The following is a 23,379-nucleotide window of genomic DNA, read 5'->3' as shown; positions in this document are numbered from 1 at the left end:
TGTGAGATTGCACTACTAGGGTTGGATTTTGAAATAAAATTCAAAATAAGGTTTTTACTTCTCGTTTGTTTGAAAAAGTTTCTATTGTTTGATAATTACAGCTGACAAGAATAGTTTTCTCAGTTTTTCTTTAAAACAGAAAATTTCCCAAGCTTCTTTTTTCACACAGATTTACAGCTGAGAAATATAGTGCACTATAAGGGTTGGGTAAATCAAGAGAAAATGCAACGGTACTGAAAGGGTACCTTTTCAGTCATATTGAACTGCACTGTAAGGGTACGATTTTGAAAAGCAGATTTTGTGCGGCACATACCGTCGTTTCGAAATCAAGTGCCCCCCCCCTGGGCATGGTCGTTTTTACGTCAAAAGAAGCGAAGTCTATTCACGATAAGTGTGCACTCTTTTTTATTTTAGCGATAACTTTTAAAGAAATTCTTCAAGAAAGTTATAGCACTTTTCTACAAGATCTTCATTTTTTTCTTCTTCATTTTCATCTTCCTTTTTATAATTTTTTTAAAGACTTTTTATTTCAAATTGTTCCACTCACAATAATCTCTCCAACGATACGAAATTCATAAAGATTGAAGAATTCCTTCAAAAGTTATAGGTTAAAAGAAGAAAGAGTGCACACTTATCGTGAACAGACTTTAGGATACAAATTTCAGAGCTAGATGTTAGAATAATTAGTTTGCTGTTTTAAGAAATTAGGGGAAAAGTACTTTTTAACGTCATAATCGATGACAATGATAGGTATTGGCAATCCCTAAGAAAGAAGATCCAAAAGAGGGACCCTTAAAGGCGGCACATATACCCGTATCCTCCTTTTGCCTAGGCATCCCCCCGGGATAAAATTGTACAAAATATGATCGTCACGTCCTCGTCATGTTGACGATTAGAACATTTTATTTAGACTAATACATAATAAATTTTAAATAATTGTGCTATTATTATATACTTTGTACATTACGTTCGATGCAAAGTGAGCACTTTTCACAAGCAGCCTGCGAGACGAATTTTTTTTCAGATGTTCTCTGAGCGTAGGTTTCAGCTAGAAATTTTGATCTGTTCTTCTATTAGATCTTCGAAAATTAATGAGCTAGAAATAATGATGTGTTCTGACGAGTCAGGGGTATAATCAAGAGAAAATTGACGTAACCTTGTTGCCTAGTAACCCTAGAAATGATCAGAACACATCTTTCATGGAGAAAAATAAATAAAGATTTCCAAGATCAAATTTCGCAAAAAACTTTGAAGGAAACTAGTCTTCTTTACGCGAAAATCGAAAATGAGGGTCCATTACGCTCGGGAATTTATGATTACACATCTTTCTGCGAAATATAACAAAACTTCAATGACTAACCAGTTATACATTTACTAACCGAACGAAATGAATTTATTATTGTTCTCATGGCGCTTCATAGTCACGTGATGTTAGACATTATAAAGGGCGGCTGTCCGAAGTTATTCAAATATTGTTAGATTATTTACGCCTGCCCACTCGCCCACTTAAGGAGCTATTACCTAATTGCAGTCTCTCTATTTACTAAGAGTCTTATCTTATGACTACCTTAGCGATATAGTATTGATATTACTACGCTCATAAAAATTATATTATTAAAAAAAAAAAAGTGTTATTGACGATAGCATTATAAATTCGGGAGGTCGTCAGTAGTCCGACACTTTCTATCCGACAGTAAAAATGCCCGACGTTGGGTTTTGACAAATGCGTCAGTATCTATCCCGACAGCAATTTTGTCCGACATCAAGTAAAAAAAAACATATAAATCGCCAAAGATGAGGCACATTTTTTATAAGCAACCACGTGCTTATAAAAATCCAAAGTTCCGACTTTGAGGTTGGGCCCCTAAACCCGACTTTTCTTAAATTTTGAGAAGCTTATTAGGATTAGGCTTTCAAAAGTCAAGAAAATGGATTTAGCTGTTTTTACGACCCTTCTTTTTTTGGCGGGGAGGGGGGGGGGCTAGAATTAAAGTTTGCGATGTACAACCCTTATAGCATAATTCTTAACATGCAAAAATTGGTCCTTTATTTCTAATTATGTCATAATGCCGCCAAAATGAACTGTTATTAATATTATCTCAGTGAAAAACCCTTATTCAACATATGACACTCTAAAATCTTTCGTTTTCGGATAAAATTGACGTCGGAAAAAAAGATTTCTAAATTGTAAATTTATTTTATAGATTCGGACTATTTTACTGTCGGATTAGAAAGTGTCGGACTAGTGACATGCACCCATAAATTCATTGTTAGTATTATATTTACATTTATATTTACGTAATTATCTTGCACATTGTACGCTTTCTAGAAGACCCACTAATAACGTGACAAGAAGAGATGAAAGTAAAATGATAAATAAAATTATTTTTGTTTGAGTTTACAAATTAAAAAATAATAGGGATAAACTTATAAGACCTTTAAGTAGGTGCAAACACTATCAGGTATTACAGTATTTCATGTGGAAGGTGCGAGAAGCATTTGGCGATCCAGTACCGTGAGACGGCGCCACATAGTGAACATGGTCTAAATCTAGACGACGGTCAGTATGTGACTAGCCTATAACTAGACGTCACCCGCGTGCAACTTTTTCGAATGTTTTGCTCTAAACATTCGATTTTTTGACGTCACTTTTAAATTTCGAAGCTCCTGCAGTAGCAAAATAATCGAATTTGCGTCAAAACACTTGAAAGGCTTCTATTTTTCGAAAATCGTCAAAGTGGAACTCACTAAGAAACGAGTAGCGAGCACCTCACTAAAAACCGGGATTTTTAAGGAGGTCGAAATATTGTTTAGAATAAAAATTTATATGTAGAATGACCAATTGAACGTACATAAATGATTCAATACATTCTCATCTGAAGTATGACAAAATTATTACTGTCCATCCGGTGATATCTTTCAAGAGATGGAACAAGTGCTTCCAGTGTTATCATTGTCAGCATTTATATCATTATCACCACCATGATATTTTAAACGCTGAACATGGAAAGACAAAACTTTATCTTCATAGCCCTCCATATAAACAAAGATAGCTTTACCGGTTTCCCAGAAAAGCCCTACTTCTTCGGCATTCTGATTCAAGGTAATTTGCCGACACCAATGTTCCCGGGTTCCAACATCTATATCATTTGAAATTCGTTTGTTATCAACATCTAAGTATTTAATCCCACCGCTATCTACAAATAAATAAATAGAATGTTAATATTTGAATTATTTGGACATACTTAAGACATGGCAAAATCAGACTTCTTAAAAATATCACACTGTGAAATAAATTTAAATAGTCAAAGGATATAACCTTTATCTATTTGGTTGGCCTTTACAAAGGCTGTTTTCTGTTTGTTTTTGTATATTTTTAAAGTCTACCGCAGTAATCTTGATCTGGGCTGTCTCTTTTGATCGAACAATTATTCTTTGAAATTATTTTCACAGTGATAATCTCCTAAGATAATGATAACTATTTCACCACTATGTATTTCTTAAAAGTGCCAAATAACCAAAAACAAAAAGCTTTTATCTTCACTTACAAACATTGAAAATGGATTTTCCTCCTTAAATGCCAATCTTAGCTTCAAAATTCTTACAAAAAATAGCGAAATACCAGGTAATAAGGATACAAATAAAGCATACCTTTAAATGTGCCACTCAAGCGGAGAAATAATCTACCAAGCTTCTCGATTAATTCCGAATGCTGATCATGACTATATTGGTCACGTTCTTGATGTTTCCGTAAGCCAGGTAGGTTGCTGACATATTTTCCAACATCTTTTAATACAATAGTATCGCCTTCATTCAGCTTCAACTGACGAACTTCACCAAGATAAGACGTCAAAACGATCGACATCGAGTGGTCATCCAGGCGCTGAAGAGCTGCCGCATCAAAGCTATCAGGAGCGATTTCATAGGAGTACATTAGATTTCCTTTCAAATCAAACTCGTAGACATTTGGTAAAATATCAAATCTTGGCTTACCATCGCAAACATAAATACGGTCCCTTGTTAGTTCGATTTCCGGAATTCCATGATCCTCCATTTTGGTCATCGACAGATCAAGCTTCACTCTTTCTGAATGCCATATCTTCCCTTTCTCTGTGTGCACTATATCAATACAAATTTCAGTATCAAATATAGGTCTGTAATTTTCGTCCTCGTCACGATTATACGCAATGACGAGTAAAACAGTCTCATCACCAAATCGATAATTATATTTCAGTTTGACATCAGTATATTCTTCACCATCATGTTTCAAAGTCATATCTGGTTCTTGACGATCTTCGACTAAAACTTTGGTACCTTTAACATTTAAGTGTTCCATTATGTGGAAGTAATAAAGGTCGATTTGCAATTCGTCAGGAGTTTCATCATCATCTTCCTCATCCTCATCGGAGTCGTCAGAGTCAATAGTCAGAGGGATCTCCTTTTCCTCTTTAGATATACAAGTTATTGTAGCATGAACGAGATTTCCGTTAACTGTATCAAGCTCAATCATCCGTCTAGAATCATCCATTAAAGAACGAGAGAACATTTTCAACACATTTTTCTCCAACGCCTTGTTATAAGAAATGACATAGATCTTGATCTCATTTTCAAGCAAATCCTCACAACACTCACATTTAGCCTTCTTAGCAAAATGACGATCTTGGTAGAACAGATAACGAGTACCACTGGCGTCAAATCCTTGAGGCATGATTTCTTGCATGTATCCAGGCACATCACCTAAGGTGTAGGTGTGATCGAGTTCAATTGGTTTAACATCGTCAACTCCACTTGGTAAAAATGGTAAACGCTCGTGACTGGACATATTGATCATAGAGTAACTTTCTTTATTTTAAATTTCTTTGAATTTTTATTTTTTAGTCTAAAAAATAAATTATAAATGTTAGACAAAATTCCATAATAACAAGAGTCAGAACTACAGTTGCATTTTAAAGGGACATGAAAGTAGTAAAATGTAAACATTGCGCGAACCACGTGTCTTCGAGTGACTTAGGGCAAGTCTCAAAAACCTAACAGTTTACCCTAAGTTTTCGCGACCAACAGAACCCATATTCAGAGATCCACTTAGGGCTCTAAAGTACCTCTATATCTTGAAATTTATGAATCAGGTTGTTACCTAATGAAATATCACCCCAAAAATCTATAATTAAAGAAATGGTAATCATGACGTCATACGTTGATCGAATTTGGTGACGTCATGAATCGTATAATCGCTATAATATTAAAAATACATGTCCAATCTTTCCCAAATTAGAACCAAAGATGCATCTCACTGAAATGTGACTTTTTGAAAAAAAAATTGAAAACTTTGATGACGTCAGCAAAAAATTGCACCACCCGAAGTACATTTTTATGTGCCAACAGTCTCTAACAGATTCTTTTGACAAAAGAAACTCAGATACTCAATTATAATACTATTCAAATCAAATAAACTCAAAGAAGAGCCGGTAGGCACCACACTGAAAAAACTATACTAAACAATCCTTGATGCAATAGCTTATAGATAGATATGCCCTCCAATGCATCAGAATGAGTTCTACCACACGGGAGAGCGGATGTCCTCACAGGTGTAGAACCTTCTAAATGTCTCAGCACACCAATGTCTAGAAAATTTAAGAACGTTTTAGGGTTTTTCAGCCTCTAAAACACCCGATTTCTTTCGAAAATAGACAAAAATATTCACAAAAATATGTTGAAAATAAGAACATGTTAAGAACATTTTTAGGCTTAAAACTAAAAAATGTTATAAACATACAGAGGCTTCACAAATTTGTGATAACTTTTCTTAAACATGTACATACATACCCCAACTCTACGGTCAGCAAGCTATTTCAAAGTGGGTTAAAAACAAAACGAAAGGGATATAAAAATGTTTAAAATGTTGTATAAGACTCATTCTAAGCATATATCATATTGCACCATCACGCCAAACTTACTCTAAATATCCGGCTATTATTGAAAGAAATATAAAGTAGTTTTCAATATCAAGCTGACATTTTCCACTTTGCTGACGACACATTTTTTTTAGTTTGTATCACCATGTCAAACTATAATATCTGACTATTATTGAAAGACAAAATAATTAGAACAAATTAAAACGTCTTAATTTGGACGAGTCAAGATATGCTTTTTCTGACAATCAGAGCTTAAAATGTTCTTAAAAGCTTTGTTTTAAAATAAGAGTGATATCGTTTGCTTACAGTACTCGTCAATTTTAATTTACAAGCTTTTTTATATTGAATTGATACGGATGTGGAGCAAGATTGGTCAGAAAGAAGAAAAGAAAAACATCTTTTTGCTTATAAAATCATAATAAAACAATAGGCAGACATTGCAGACCTGATATGAAATATGTGTCTGATATAAAACAGGAACACTTATGTAAAAATAAAACCTTTAATGACGTCGTAATCACGTAAGATTAACCGTCAATTCAAATCTATTTAATTTAAAGTTGATATGTAAAAGAATTACTGCAATTCAGCATTTGAAATTTATTGCAAGTTTTAGATTATGTTTTATAAAAGTCTCGAAAAACATTATTTTTAGAATCTTCTGAAATACAATTTTTATAAGAACAAACTATATAAGAGCATAAAAATCTGCGATAGTGAAAATAATTAGAGCAAGTTAAGAACATTTTTAGGCTTAAAACTCAAAAAGTTAAAACAACAAATGGTTCAAAAATTTGGGTGTTATGCTTTTATAAAAAGAAAAACATGGTAACCTTTTCCCCCTTTTCCTTGCCACGCACTTCCCTTTATCGAAAAGAACCGTTTAGTTTTAGAATTTTATTGTCGAATTTAATTTGTTTATTCGGCTTCAAGAAGAATAAACCATTGGGACAAATTAGAAAGTCAAAATAAATACCGTATTACTTCGAATAAACGCCCTACAAATCAGAACGGGAATTTTGCTAATGTTCTAGCCCGGAGTCCACTTAAAGCTTTTTTATAGACTGGATGGCGCGATTAAGTGGCCCAGTAGTATATGGTAATATGCTTTTGCTTAGGCGGACTGTAAAACAGTCCGCCAGATTTTCGTTGTTTTTGCCAGGTGAAAAAAGCATGAAGCAATGTTTTTATTTGAGAATGAGGGATTCAAAATCTGTTATTGATGTTTGTTTCTCATTCTTAAAATTATATTTTACAAAACTTTCTGAAAATCAGGGTTAGTACCCTAAGGGGTAGCACCATACGGCAGCTGCCACCCTTGTGAAGGCAATTCGAAGGGGTAAAATGTCATAAATGACAAAACAAAATTCTAACGCTCTGAATTTACGAAAAGTTAACTTTTAAATTTTTAAAAGGTCAGTAGAAAAATCAAATAAAGCAAACGGCACCCTCGTGATGGTTTAGATAATATGTGTACTAAGATAACTTTGAAGACTGTTAAGAAAAGCAAAGCTTTGTTTAGGTTGTCAGAATATAGAGCGGTCTATCAAAAGAAAACAAAAAATTTACTCAAGAGAATTAAATCAAAAAGTAGCTATTTCCTTAATCATGTTTTGGTGAATTTAAACTGAAGGACAACGAGAAACTGGATTTATAGGTCAATCTTGAGTTAAACTTTGAAATATCATTGACCACCAAGCCTTCTTCAAAAATGATGAAACTTATGACAGTTTTCTTCCTACCGTTGGTATTACAACTAAGCTTTGTTGAAGCTGGGCTAACCAAAGAACGACGCGAAGGCATCAACGCTTTAATAGCAAGTCTACGTGAGCAAAGAAAGAGTCAACATGAAACACTGAAAGCTCTTGATCTGATGGTGATGGACAGAGATAGTGAAGAAAGAAAAGTTGAGATTTACCGACGGTTGCTGAAAAAGGTTATGGAGCTTTTAGTGCACAGTGGACACTTGGATGTTTTGAGTGGTGACCGCGATAAGGAATCTATGTTCCATTATCATAAGCACAATCCCGCAGACGAGGAGGTTGCCGACACTGTTAGGAAAGAAGCCCAACATAATTTAGTTGGTAGAAAAACTCTAAACGATGACATTCAGAGAAGGCAAGGAGGAATGCAAACAACTAGGGATGGTCAAACCAACTTAGTGAAAACGAACAGAAAAGAAGGGACGAATTTCAAACGTGATGAAGACCTTGGTAATGCCTCCACATCATTGGATACGAAAGTGGAAGATAAACAGGATAAAAAAGTATCAAACACCTTGAGAGACCTGGATGATGATCAACTTCAAGAGATGGAATCGATTTTAGATGAAGTGTACAATATTTTGAAAACTGTCAAACGTAAATTGTAAAAAAAGGACTTACACCAGAAGCAGTTTTGCAGCCGCTTGGAGTCAGAGAGCCTTATTTTCAATAGGCTTTGTTATACCTTAGATTTTCTTTTTGATAGAGTAAGGCATTTTGGATTTTGAATACTTTTAAGAGAACTTATTTGTATGAGAATTAATTTTGGCGAATTTAATTTAAATTTAAGAGTTTTGATGATTATTTTGCTTGCCAAAATTAGCTCCCTCAAGGTACATACGTATGTAGATAATCTTAACCTTTACAAGTACTCAGTATAACAGGAGACGTTGTTCTTACACCTCTTAAGATGGTTTTCCTTGAAAATTTTGTCCTCTACATAACATCTCAAACCAGAGAAAAAACGAAATCAAATATTGCTTACATTACATTTTGATCGTTGACTGCCATGTTAATTAATGCGTCGTTATGGTTGATCTAGGTAGTTGATCTAACACTAAAAAAAGAATATTATAATCATTTATAGACAACTGAGTCTAATGTACTAATGCACTTTGATTCTATTTAAATAACGATCAATGCCAACAATAGAATACCTTATTGGAACTAATTTTCACGGGAACTAATTTTCGCGTTCGAAAAAAAATATCCGAAAAATTGCATTTCATGGGTTCTAATTTTGGCTGTTTTTTCCATTTTGGAATTTTCGCGGGTTTGAATTTTCGCGGTTTTGCCCTTTTTTGGACAAATTTCTTTCATTTTCCTAGGGATTTTTCAAGATTTTCGATAAAATTGGAAAAAATTGCATTTCGCGGGAATTAATTTTCGCGGTTTTCAACTCTCAAAGTTTTTCGTGCGATCAAATTTTCGCGATTTTGACGAAAAACCGCGAAAAACGCTAAAATTAAAACCCGCGAAAATTAGTTCCAATAAGGTACACGCTTTTTTTATAAGAATGATGATTTTCTATTCCATCATGGGTATTCTTAACTTTTTGGGAAATCTCATTCTAAACTATTCTTACGGAATTCTTAGATAACCTAAATTTAACATGTAATACATACCTAAAGCATAAAATGGCATTTTTTTTAAAGTTCCGAGCTTTACTGGGGAATAATTGACAATCTTACAGTTAGAAAGGCTATAAAATTGTCATTCTTAGGTTCTGCTGCCAAACTCCAAGATGGTAATATTCTTAGAATATTCTTAACTTGTCGGTCAATTTCATCATGAATACTCTTATAAAGTGTATTCTTATAAAAGAAAAAGCATGTATTTGCAATTAAGATAAAAGAAATATTTTAAAAGGTAATTAAAAGAGGAATTTAAAAATCTTACTGCTCGACGTAATTGCCTTTTCCGCATAACCGACCCAATACCAATCTTTGTTAAACGATTCCAAGGTGATAAATGTAGACTACTCAAGAAAGATTCAAGAGGTTATAACCCAATAAACCAATAAACAAATTTGTGCGTGTTCCAAAATTCCATCTTTGATTTTTTTCGTTAAAAAACTTTTTAAAAACAACTATTTTCCATCTTTTTAAAATTATGTAAACCATTGCAGATTTGTCTACTTTTTTATTTCTGTATCTCGTATCAAACCAACTACTTTAACCGTCTCTATGTATCTTGAAAGAACAGCTATCAATGACCACCATGTTCTCCTTTAATTTATATACAATGTTTAGTAATACACGTCTTTCAGCACATCTTAAAATATGGTGCTACTTTCGATGGCGTATTAAAATAATAGCGTCTGGATAAGATTATTCAATCTCAAATAATTTTTACTGTATCAATACTTATTTTTTCAAGTCTTTTGAGCGGGAAAACTACCATTTTTGCACCTTTTCACTTCAATTTTCAAAAGTGAAAACCAATAAAATTTCGAAATATAGATTATTCATACTTCCTCTTTCCATGGAGAGAAACAAATGTATTATTAATTTGTTGATTTTTTGGGGTATCAAACTATTTTGAAATGTCCATCACTTCCACACTTTTTGATTTGGTGGAACTTTTAGTTTCTGTTTTGATTACGTCATCAGTTGATAAATCAATAACATCGTTGTCCTCTACAAAAGTAATAATCAAACAACAATATAATTAACTTGTCGGGGAAAAAATGTCTATTTTTTAAGCTAGTGAAGGAAACTATTTCATTTAGACAATTTAGTCGATTAGAAGTGACTGAATTGCAAATTTTATCGGGGAAAGTGACGAAATCTTTACCCGACTAATTAAAACCTCGACATTTTTTCCCTGAAAAGGTAACCCCAAAATCACTTTTTAAGGAAGTTTTTAAGAATTTTCACAATTCGACACTTTACTTCTACTTGCTTGTCCTTTGATAAACATAAATTATGGCTCAAATAATGGTTTGTTTTGACAAAAAAGTTACCTTCTAAAATTTGCTGTAGTAATTGTACGGAGTATAACAAGACGTGAAATTGTTTTTGTCGCATCTCAAGCTAAAACATATTAAAAGTTCAAGAATAGTAAAAACCATATTAAAATTAATCAAATGAATAACTTTCCAGCTTCTACTCGTATCACCGTTAATAGTCATACCCAAAAAGGAAGATCGAATACTTTTATAATGGGATGAATTTTCGCGGGGATTAAATTTCACGGTTTTCTGCAGATTTTGATGCCATCCGCGAAATTAAGTCCCAATGGAAATTTAGAAATGCCTTATCCATAAAAATTTTTTAGAAAAACTTGAAATATATTAAATAAACTACATGGCGTAAAAGGGCACAAAACTGTGAAAATATTATCGCACCACCCGCAAAATTTATTCCCCGGCGTGAAAAACTAAAATTTCGCGGATAAGCTCAACCAAAATATTCTCCTCGCAGTATTCCAGAGGTTAGGATCCAAACCGGACCTAAATTTATCATGTAGTGTATACGTTAAAGAACGTATACGGCTTTTTAAGTGGTATCCAAGAGACCCGACCATAGTGGTGTGCTGAGTTAACATACTGACCCGACTAAACAATAAATGGTCGTCTGTTTTGAAAATATTCTCTCACTACTTTTTTTGAACACATTTTTCTTTCAACCGAAAATTTTTGAAAAAGAATGTACTCTTGCATCATGTAAAATTTTCGAAGATGATTTAAAAAAATATACGTACCTTCTGCATCAACGATTCTTTCTTTAGGTTCAGCTCACTGATATCCTTCTGTAAATTGTTGATTTCTCTTCAAGAAAAGAAAGAAGATATACATAAAAATCGAATGGATGAATTCTTTACGTTAAAAGAGTAAGCAATCTTCTTTTCGCGATCTTTCAGTAAACTTTATATTTTAAAACTCTGCAAAAATCTTACGCCGTCATGAAAATTCTCGAAAGTCAGTTCTAGAACCCCTTGGTAGGAACCTTTGTGTCGAATTTCAGCAATATATACACCTCCTTCTCACAGACCCGGTAGGAATTTTTCAGCCAGTGGGGGTAGAGTTAGGACTGAAACTCGATGGGGATTGATATTCCCATATTTTTTCTAGCCGGAGATTTAATTTCTTTTGTTTTCATGTCAGAAAATTCACTGGGGGTGGGAAAAATAGTATAAGATTTTGCAGTGAAGATTGGTTTATTTGGTTAATTTCAGTTCGGACAAAAACTGGAGGATAATTTCTCACCGGGATCGGTAATTTGGCCGATTTTTTCGAGTGGGAAGGGTTCCAGGTGGGTCTGTGAGAAGGGGGGTGTATATATATTTTTTACAAGGTGACAAACTAATTCTTTTAGACTACAAAATACAAAAATACAAAACAGCTAAAATCATACATGAATGGAACTCCCGTTGACCTGATTTGAGGTCGTTAAAAGGTCAAGCAGCAGATGGAACAGCTGAATCCAGAAGGATCAGCTGACTTTAAGGGCTTACCAAGTTCTTTTTTTTTTTTTGGAAAAATGATTTGATTGGATTGGTTGAGGATCACTATTCTTTGAATATTTAAGAGTATATTTGTATAGTTCTTTTCAATCTTCGACGGAGGAAAATTAATTTAGGTAATTCATTTCATCGAAGGAGATTCATTGCTTGTACTTGTATTTAATTCGACTGTTAAAGCGCGTAGAATGATCTTGTTGATTATTTTGTTTTTAATAAATTTCAAGCACATTTTTTTTGATTTTCCGTTTCGTGTAGGTAGGGGCTACTTTCTTAAAGTATAACAAGTGGCTATTTTCACTAGCCTTCCCCTGAGAATTGATGGGTCTTCACCCTTTATCTGGGTCTTTGCCTTCTATGTAACGTTAAAAATAATAAAAATGTACACTTACAATTCTGTTGTCTTGCGTTCAGGATGTTTTTCAATGATTTTTGCAAGCGAGTCATACTCTAAAACGAAAATGATGGAAAACTATCGAAAGATGAACTCTTTGATTGAGATGAAATATTTCAGCCATATGATAAAGTACCGTCGTTTTGTACAAGATTTTCATTCCCACATTAAGATTCTCCTTTCTTTTCTGGGATATTTCCGCTATTTTTACCGGGAGATTGGAAAGGATTTATTTCTAAAGGTACGGAAAATCTTATGTTTATTTTTCAATTACCCGAAGTCCTGGTCTTTTTCCACTAGAAAAGTGCCAAGTGAATCTTAGTGCGGCAATGGGCATCTTATGCAAAACGAAGGTAACTCTTGATAAAGAAAAAGAAGCTGGGGAGTACGGTATTCTTCAGTGGCCAGAGCAAAGTTTTTCGTCTGAGACACAGATAATGTATTTTACACAGCAAATAAGCAGATATTGTCGAAATTGAAGAATTTTGAGACAGAAAAGCCTCTTGATATACTTCGCTAAAACGGAAAACCGTCCAAGACGGAAGAAATTTAAATACCGAATCTTGTTGTTGATGTATCATCATTTTAAATACCTTGCTTGTTCTTTCGAACCACTTTGGCTCTCTGTAATTCTTCTTTGCTCTCTTTAATTTCTTTCCTACAAACTGCAATCTGTTCACCTAAAAAAAGAAATGTACAAAAGATATCATAAAAACGACGTGGTCATAAAGATATTTTCTCTTGATGTCCTTTTTGAGACCCTTCCCCTATTGAATCCTCCAAATCCCTCCCCCTAGTAGATACTTTCTGACCACTCCCTAAGGATTATTGTTTGTATTTGTGTAAGTTTGCGGCCACACAGAGGACGACCCTAAGGTTCTCTTTTTACTAGCTATCTTCCCGGCAGCGCCACTCCCTTTAATGGATTTCTTTATCTAACCATTGTCCCTTCTTTTTGATTGCTCTTTATAGCATCAAGCAGAGATGCATCAAGTACCATTTTAAGACCTTTCGTATGACTGGGGGTCAAATCTTACGCATCGTAGTTCGATACTTTAATTTGATACTAAGCTGCCACTAAAGGACAAAGGATTTTAGCAAACCTTTTTACATTATAAAGACAATCTGTTGGTACAGAATAGATGATGGATGGATTTAATGATTTATTATTCGAGAGCGAGACTAAACGAAAAAATTAATTTTAAGGAATATGTCATATGTGCTTCGGCCTAATAATTTACCAATGTGTTGATAGAGTGTCTCGTAGTTCTGTCTTTCCTGGATGTTCATGAGATATGATAAATGATGTTTGGTCATTGTGTATTCACATTGTCTCAAAAGCATAATGATCTTCTGGTAGTGGGTGTTCCTTAAATTGAAATAAAAGTTGAAATAAAGTTGAAATATTAAGTAAATCAGCTTTAAAAGCTTAGAACAACTAGGGAGAAGTAAACATAAGGTATATTTAGCACTGTTAAATCTGAATAATTGAAATAAAAAAAAAGTCAACTCAATCAACATAAAAGGGCTTGCGGAACGAGCGTTCTGTTTTCGCAAAGCGAAGAAATCTCAAAATGTACTACTCCATTATTAATACAGAATTACAAAAAACAACAACTCTTACAATTCACGTTGAATTTATTGCCAGTGAGAATGTTTGAAAAATTTAGAAATGCATAAAGACAGAGGTGTTCCAAAAGCACCTGGGGGTATTTGAAAAGTCATTCGTATTCGATTTTTATAACAGCTTTGAAAAATCTTGCTGATCAAAATTACAAAAATAACTGATCAATACAACTTTGATGTGTCTTAAAAAAGAATCTTCAACAAGATTCTCAACATACGTATCCTGTGAAAAAAGACCCTCTCTTAATCATGAGGTCATGTTGAATTATTAATGAAAAACTGCAGCATAAAAACAATTATACTGATGTGTTATTAAAAGTGTTATCTTTCTTTTCATTGTTTTGCTGTTGTAGTTTTAGAATATTCAAGGTAAAATCGTGATCAAGAAAATAGAGCTTTCCATAAGTAGGATGTCCTACTAACAGTAAAAAGTGGATTCCATTCTCACAAAAATATCAATAGTTTATAATTCAGTACCTTATTAAGGAAGCCCGCCAAAATTTCTTTTTTCCGCCATCCGACAAATTAAATTCCTGCCAAATTAAACTTTTTGAAAATATGATCTCTTTTAGGGTGTTTTTGCATATTTTTTGCTGTTTTTACAATCCGCCAAATTAAGTTCCCGCCAAAATTTCTTTTTTCCGCCATCCGACAAATTAAATTCCCGCCAAATTAAACTTTTTGAAAATATGATCTCTTTTAGCGTGTTTTTGCATATTTTTTGCTGTTTTTACGCCATTTTAAGGATAAATTTTCCAGCAAACGCCAAATTAAATTCCCGCCAAATTTAGTTTTTTCATCCATCCGCCAAATCAAATTCCCTCTAAAAAACCTTTGCGGCCATCCGGCAAATTAAATTCCTGCCAAAATTTCTTTCTTTAATAAGGTGCATTTTCTAGTTTTCATACATTCTTCCGATTCATGCAATTGAAAAAACAAATCTTGCAATGACTTTTTCCCATCTCTTCTATATTATAAACCTCTTGAAACTTTATTAGATTGTAGTAAGGCAGCAATCATTGCACTCAAACATTCACAAAAAAACGACAAAAACAGAACCAAAGTTTTACTAGAATTAATTTTCAATAAAATTTACGAGGTAAATGCTTCTTTTCGCTGACTAATCAGATGCCATTCTTCAATGCAGAGCAAAGTCGACATTTATCGTTGAAGGTAGCAGTTTTGGAAACATATACAAATTTACATATCAATCTATTTGCATTGAAAAGAGGAAGGATAAACTTATATAAACTTAAACTTAAATTTTGAGGGGTCATTTGGCCAACTAGATAAAAAGCTATGGCCTAAATGCTAAAACATTACTTTTCAAAAAAGGCAAAAAAATGGGATAAAGGTTGGAAACAAAAAGTACAATCATCAATTATTGGAAACAAAAAGTACAATCATCAATTATTGGAAACAAAAAGTACAATCATCAATTATTGGAAGAAAAAAAACATCATTAGGCGAAAATGAAGAAATGTTTTTATTTTCGCCATATTTACCTTTCTTCATCATCACAGGACATTGTGCTCCATTTGATGATGGTTCGAAGTGCAGTCATAATCTTTTTGTCGTCCCCAGATCCATCACCATCTACCAGTAAACGTTGTCTGATAATGTCATCTAGAGAGAAAATAGAGTTTAAAATAGAATTGATTTTATGCAAATTATGTAAATTCCTGAATGATAGCACTTGGATTTGAAATCATCAAGTGGATGAAAATCCTCAAATATCATGACCTTTTGGAAAGAGATCAGGATTTTTCAATAACATTTTATATCTGTCCCATATTTTCCCCAAAATGCGAGGTATTTATGGGAGACCTTTAAATAAAATAAATTTTGGGGACATCTAATTCAATGGGATAAACTTTCGCGGGGAATAAATTTCGCGGATTTCACGGATTTGGGTGTCCTACGCGAAATTAAGTCCCAATGGAAATTTGGAAGGGCCTCATTCAGGAAATTAAATACCTGCTAAAAATTTGAAATCTTTCTTTGATCTGCAAAACTTTTCAATTTCCTATCTCCGTTTTTTCCTCTCGCAAAGCTGAATATGAGTTTTGATAATTGCCCTATTTGTTACCTTATTGGAACTAATTTTTGCGGGAACTAATATTCGAGGTCGAAAAAAAATCGGAAAAATTGAATTTTGCAGGTTTTAATTTTTGCGGTTTTGCCTTTTTTTGGACAATTGTTTTTTCATTTTCCTAGGGGTTTTTCAAATTTTTTGATAAAATTAGAAGAAATTGTATTTTGCGGGTTCAAATATTTGCGGTTTGCCAAAGAATTTCGGAAAACGCTAAAATTAATTCCCGCGAAAATTAATTCCCGCGAAAATACTGTAAGGTAAGTTTCTTCTCATACTTTAACGAAAAAAGTAATCCTATATAGCCACTAAAGGTCTGTGAATCAGACTACTAAAACCCAACTTTGAAGAATTTAAAAATTTCTTCGTTATTTTCCGAATTTTTGCACACTACCATATCAAAATTTTGAGAGAAGTTTTGTTTGCAAAATTTAGAATCACTTCAGAAAAATTAGATTTAATCCTGATCCGCGAACTCTTCATACAAAAATTACGGGAAACACATATTTGAACTTTGTACCCTATGCTGCACGAAAGCACTTAGGCTAAAGTCCCGCAAAAGCGGGACAAAAATCAGATTTTTGAAGTTTGCAAAAAAATGTCACATAGAAGATTATTCAAATTCAGTATGTGAATAGAGCAGTAAAAAATACAACTTTTCTATTTTTCCTTTTTTTTGCAAAAGCTCTAGGAATGAAAATAAAGGTATAATGATAATTGAATACCATCCAGTGATGATCCGCGTCACTATATCGCAAAGCTTATATCGTAAAGCTGTATAATCGCTTTGCGTCCTCTTCACTTCAGAAAATGATTGACAGATTAAAGTTTTTCACCCGCGCGGGAGCTCGCGGGCGTTCTGCAAGCGTTCTCAGCTCAATCCTCGGACCGCGCTAAAAATGGTAGACTAAGCTGTGAGAGATCATTTCGATGGAAGTTGTTGAAATGTTTACAAGGCTCTTGACAGAAAATCGTTTGTTTTATTGTCAATGATGACAGTGCCGTTTTTAATTTTGTTAGATCTGACATATTAATGTTTGTAAGTGCACTTTATAGTTTTGATTCCCATTGAAGAATCATATTCTGGTTTTCATGTTATTAGATGCTATTTTAGAGCTTTAGAGCAAGCCTGCTTGTTGCGCTGGAAAGCTAAGAACTAAATTTTCCTGATACAGTAAAGGCACCGTATTTTCAAGCAAAATCAGGCGAACCCGAAAAAATTTTTTGTTTCCGGTCCACCGGCCGGGTGAAAATTTATTTCGTCGTCACCCGGCCGCATTTTTTTTCGTACATCATCGTTATGGTTAGGGTTAGTTTGTTTGTTTGGAAAACTTTCGTGAATCAGTTTTTGAGGCGTGTGATTTATCGCACGTGATATTTTATATTCTGTAAAATGCACGCCTAGAAATCACTTGGAATGAAGCTTTTATCCTGATCATTGTTATAGAAATGAAATTTTATTCATCTCAAACTAAACCATGCATTGCTTTTGTTAATTCTTGCTTGCAACTCAACTTTTAAGAATGTTTTTTTTATATACAACTTGGTTTTTATAAAAGAATCATGCTGATTTGTGAGTAAAATAAATAGAAACATTCACAAAGTGGGGACTTTTCAGTAAGTAAACAGCTTTGTTTTTATAAAAGGAATCATGCTGACTTGTGAGTAAAATAAAAAGAAACATTCATAAAGTGAGGATTTAAAAAATTGGGGAAATGTTTCTCTCACTCTAGTTTTTTCTCAAAAAAGTTCACTTCGTAATCACAGTTTCAAAATGAAAGAGAGTGTCCAGTTCTTAGAGATATTGTAACACAATTGAAAATATAAACGATGAAAATTAAGTATTTGAATAATGACACGCATAGACCACTATAAATCAAAATCTAGGCGTGCGATGATCACACGTGAATTTTTCTTATGCCAAAGCCTGTAGCGGTGTCAAGTTACTACAGATTTAAGGTAAAGAAGACCATCATTTTAACTTCTACGAGTGCTTTAAAAAATAGAGTTTTGGGATTGAAATTTAGCAAAAAAAAATTTTTTGCGGCCGGCCGGGTGAGTGTTTTTTTCGTCACCCGGTGGACCGGAAACAAAAATATTTTTAGGGTTCGCCTCACGCAACTTTTTTGTCATTCCTGTTCCTGAGCAACAACGACATCAAGAAAATGAGATTGATTATATATGTTTTCATCCACCGCTTTAGATGTTTTATAGCTAGACAAGTTTTTGTTAAATATTTGCGGTGTTAGGTTTTTTAGGCAGTTAGTCACACTAGCGTCCTGCAGCAATGTGTATCAAAGAAGGCACTATATCATTTACTTGACTCGCAAGCAAAGAAATGCGGCGCAAAATTTCTAACGGGATTCATGAGAAAATAACCCGGCGCTTTTTAATGAAGTTAACATTTTCAAAAACTATGAGAAATTGCCTAAAATTTGAGCCATAGATGAAAAAATTTGAGCCAAGCCAACCTTGAAAACTAATTTGAAGATCAACTTCCCAAGAAAAGATCTACGGGGGAGACGGAACCTACCTAGATCCGCGACCGCCGGATAGGCTATTTCCCGGAAATTTTGCCACACCTCAAACACTGACCCATTTACATGTGCGGAATTAATTTTACTTTAGTGTGTAAACAAGGCCTTAAAAATCGAAGGCCTGTCTCGGGAATTGAATGACAAAATTTGGTTGGCTGATGCTGCACTTTCGCAAATTGGTATTTTGTCTCATTTTAAAGTTTCAAGTTTTAATTATTGTCTTGGTAACTTGGACTTGATTCAGGTAACTCTCATCCTTGTTGCTGCAAATACATCCTGTAGATGACTGATGTTGTTTCTTCTGAAAGCTTGATTTCCTAGTGTGACTAACTATTAGGTTTATGCAAATAACCAGACGGTGTCAATCAAACAACTTCAAACAAAAATCGCAATCGAACCAATCAAACATAATCGAATAATTGCGATTCGATTGTCAAACGTAATCGAATCTCAATCGAACGGCCGATTCCTGGGTAATATTCGATTGTGTTTGATTGCGTTCGAGTAAGGTTAGATTGGTTCGATTGATTGTTGACTATGTTTGATTGGTTCGATTGATTGTCAATACATTGGATTAATCTTTGATTAATTTCGTTTTGCCATTTATATGCTGATGACACAATCATTGTTCAAAGTGCTCATAGCCCTATTTCTTTAAAAACAGGACTGGAACAACAGCTTCAGGATCTCAGTGCCTGGTTTTACAACAACAAGCTTTCAGTCAATACTGATAAAACTGAAGTTATCTTTCTCGGAAGAAACAAAAAGGTTAACGAATGCAAAACTCTTCCACCAGTTGTTTTTCAAGACGCTGAAATTGAATGTAAAAGTGACGTGAAGTACCTTGGTGTCATATTCGATGAGAATATGTCCTGGGAAAAACAAGCTAGCAATGTTCGTAGCAAAGTTTATCTTAGTCTAAACAAAATTAGAAGAATATCACATCTAGTTGATGACAGTACTAAAAATCTACTAATAAACGCTCTTGTATTTCCGCATCTCAACTACTGCCTTAATTCATGGAGCAAGGTGTCTGCTGCAGTATTACGAAAGTTTGATTCTCTTTCTCGGCAGATAAATCAAGTCCACACAATGAATAAAGATTTTCGTCAGCTTTGTGACTATCTTTCTGCATTGATGACTTTTAAAGCTATTAACAATCTTGCTCCCGAATATATTTGTGAGCGTGTAAATCTCGCTAGAAACATTCACGACCACTACACTAGATTAGCCGCTCAAAATAATTTAGCAGTACGGCAAAACAGAAACAGATTTGAAGCAAAAACCTTCGCAAGCTCTACAATTCCTATCTGGAATAACCTACCCAGGGAATGCCGTGATGCTGAATCGATTGATTGTGTCTTTCAAGAGTAGAGCAAGAAAACATTTCTTCACCTAATTCTCCAATTATTTAAAATCCAATTTTGTTCCTTTTTGTTACTGTTCTTGTTCTGTTCGTAGTGGCCCTTCGTGGAAACAATTCTTGAGCTGTCTAAAAGCTCTAGAATTTTTCGGAGCCAGCCACTTAAAACATTCGTTATTATTATTATTATTATTATTATTATTATTATTTCGTTTGATTACGATTATGTTCGATGAGTTTGATTGCGATTAAATTAGATTGGATCACTCTGTTAGAGCTTCTTAGCGTGGGCGGCCGAGCGCTTAAGTACCATACTAAATAAAATCGAATACAATTGAACGTAATCGAATACAATCGAACGTGATCGAAGCAATCAAACATCAAATCCTGGGTAATATTCGATTGCGATTCGATTGCGTTCGACAATCGAATTGTAATTATTCGATTATGTTTAGTTGCGTTCGCTTGATTCGGTGTTCGATTTGTTCGATTGACACTGTCTGGAAATAAGGATAGAAATAGAAATAGAGCTTCAGAGTTGTTTTCTGCCCACCACCATGCTGAAGCTCTGAAAGGGATGGGTGAAAACATAACAATCTGACGAATATGCAATCTCAAAATCATCGTAAGGACTGCATTCGTCTAAAAGGACTGGGAATGCAACAAAGTTGCGTGATTGTGTTTATGAATAGGGCGCCGTATCAGTTTTTGACTTTCTGGTGCACAACAACAGTCTGGGAAATTCTCTCAATTGCACGCTTATGTTCCAAGGCTGTAAGCGCGCAATTGCATGGTTATCAAAATGGCAGAATTTTTAAGCGTGTAATTACATGCTTATCGAAATTGTTCTGAAATGGGCGCACAAGTGTTTCAACCGGTATTCCAACGAAGCCATATTTTGGTTTGTACAGAAATTTTGCCCGCTCAAATCTAAACAACAAAATGGTCAATTTCACTAAAGCAAAACATTGGATTGCGGCCACGGCATTTCCCTGGATAAAAATTCTGGTCACGTGAACATCCGTGATTTTAGACCAATGAAAAAGCTTCATTTCCCCGGATTAAAGATGTGTCTACACTAACGCGCCGGAAATGGCTATAAAAGATTATTTTGAAGTTTGTTTTAAAAAAAACAAACCCCGTGCTAGATGATAATCTCATTTTCTTAACTTATGGACCCATTTGGAAGTCTTTGTAATACAGATCATTTGGCAGTGTAGTTGCAGCCTATACAAGAATTGGAATCCAAAGTCTGAAGTCGTAACTCCTTGCCAGTGACCCCGCAGAGAAATTTTTAGTTGGCAGACACTGACTTTAGGTTGGTTTGGAAATCGTTTAATTTTGAAATGCTATTTGTTCACTTTAGATGAATACTTTTATTTATTTGGATTCATAAAAGGTTCAAGGTTTGTTTACTTTTTATTTCAAATTATTTCATTGATTTATTGAGCTGCAATAGCTGATTGAAAAACAAAGATTTTTGATAGTTATCAGCTCGGGCTTGGCCGTCATTTTGAATTTCAATTTTTTTTCTCCTGTACTCTGCAATTTTGAGGTTGTTTGTAATACGCGATTTGGCTTACGCGTAACACTTGTGGGCGGTAAGCAGTAAGTGTGCAATTGCACCCTTTATTATTCTGACACGCAATTCACAGTATAGACCTAACTCTTCATACAAAAATTACGAGAAAGGCATTTTTGGACTTTGTACCCTATGCTGCACTCAAGCACTTGAGTCAAAATCCCGCAAAGGCGGGACAAAAATCAGTTTTTCGAAGTTTGCAAAAAAACGCCACATAGAAGATCTTTCAAATTCAGTATGTGAATAGGGCAGTAAAAAATACAACTTTTCTATTTTTCCTTTTTTATGCAAAAGTTCTAGGAATGAAAATAAAGGGATAATGATAATTGAATACTATCCATTGATGATCCGCGGCACTATCGTAAAGCTAGAATCACTTCGCGTACACTTCGCTTGAGAAAATGATTGACAGATTGAAGTTTTTCATCCCTGCGGCGCGCGCCGCGCGGGAGCTCGGGCGCTATGTGAGAGTTCTCGGCTCAATCCTCGGAACGCGCTAAAAATGGTAAACTGAGCAGTGATAGATCATTTCGATGAAAGTTGTTGGAATGTTTACAGGCTCTCGTGACAGAAAATCGTTTGTTTTATTGTCAATGATGACAGTGTGGTTATTAATTTTGTTAGATCTGACAAATTGATGTTTGTAAGTGCACTTTATAGTTTTGATTCCCATTGAAGAATCATATTCTGGTTTTCATGTTATTAGAGATGCTGTTTTAGAGCTTTAGCTCCACACTGATTCAATTCTTTCGAAAGCTCTGTTGAATTTCAAAACCTAGGGCAGTTTTACTCAAAATTTATTGTAGAAGAAGATTCCGTAAAAATGGACTGCCCGTTAAACCATGCCTTCGGATCGCCTGAATTAGAGAATTCTGAACCCCTTGAAATCCCTTAGCAATTTCAAACGGGGCGGGAGCGGGCGTAAATTATAACCATGCAATTGCGCGCTTACGTCCTCGGAACATAAGCGTGCAATTGAGAGGATTTCCCAGATTGAACAAGATTCTTGTAGTAAAATATTTCCGTGGGGACTTTTTTCCTCAGATGTATAATTTTCAAGTACCTTCAGAAGTTTACCGTGCACGTAAGAAAATTATGAACAGCTGTTATTAGTCATAAGGAAGTGAAAACATCTAGCCTTATCCATTTGGTATTCAATGTGGTATGAATTTAAATCAGGATAAAAATAGTGAAGAAATAATGTAAAAATGAAAACTTACCCTCCGAAACCGCCATCTTGAAAAAAGATTCTTTATCATCTACCATCCTGTTGTTTCTTATTTCGCTGAAATTCCGGAGTACGCGAATATTTAATTTGAAGACCAGAATAATGTATACGACGGGCGCGGCCTGGAGGTTATTTTTCCGTCATTATGACGTCATCACTAAAATGGTAACTCGAGCCGCTTTTTTTAAGCTTTTAACTTTTCAAGTTTATTTGATAAATTTTAACTCGGTTTTGTTCTTTGCCTTTAACTTTTCGAGTTATTTATTTGATAAATTTTAACTCGGGTTTTTTTCTTGCCTCAGAGTTTTCGAGTTATTTATTTACATCTTTTTTTTATAGTATTTATTTATTTTTATAGTAGATATTCGATTTACGGAAAATCCCACTTGTTTATATAGGTTTGTTTCCTGAAGGGACA

At 34.3% G+C, this 23,379-nt stretch overlaps 2 protein-coding genes across 2 annotated transcripts; both read right to left on the bottom strand.

The window, feature by feature from the left end:
* Window positions 1-2,365: 2,365 nt before the first annotated feature.
* On the bottom strand, window positions 2,366-4,875 carry LOC136814003 (uncharacterized). Its single transcript, XM_067070508.1, has 2 exons — window positions 3,652-4,875; window positions 2,366-3,197 (listed from the first exon to the last, which is right to left on the bottom strand). The coding sequence occupies exons 1-2, from the start codon at window positions 4,829-4,831 to the stop codon at window positions 2,920-2,922; spliced, it is 1,458 nt and encodes a 485-aa protein (XP_066926609.1). The 5' UTR covers window positions 4,832-4,875; the 3' UTR covers window positions 2,366-2,919.
* A 4,836-nt stretch (window positions 4,876-9,711) lies between these two features.
* Window positions 9,712-22,978, bottom strand: LOC136814002 (THO complex subunit 7 homolog). The gene is made up of 8 exons (XM_067070506.1): window positions 22,954-22,978; window positions 15,665-15,785; window positions 13,775-13,902; window positions 13,127-13,213; window positions 12,532-12,589; window positions 11,381-11,447; window positions 10,641-10,710; window positions 9,712-10,314 (listed from the first exon to the last, which is right to left on the bottom strand). Exons 1-8 carry the CDS (start codon window positions 22,967-22,969, stop codon window positions 10,211-10,213), a joined length of 651 nt encoding a protein of 216 aa, XP_066926607.1. The 5' UTR covers window positions 22,970-22,978; the 3' UTR covers window positions 9,712-10,210.
* Between the last annotated feature and the right edge of the window lie 401 nt (window positions 22,979-23,379).

The sequence above is a fragment of the Clytia hemisphaerica genome, unplaced genomic scaffold (genome assembly GCF_902728285.1).
Source record: "Clytia hemisphaerica strain Z4C2 unplaced genomic scaffold, Clytia hemisphaerica genome assembly, whole genome shotgun sequence".
Taxonomy (NCBI): Eukaryota; Metazoa; Cnidaria; class Hydrozoa; order Leptothecata; family Clytiidae; genus Clytia; species Clytia hemisphaerica.
The sequence above is the reverse complement of the archived record's forward strand: the minus strand, read 5'-3'. Positions and strand labels throughout refer to the sequence as shown.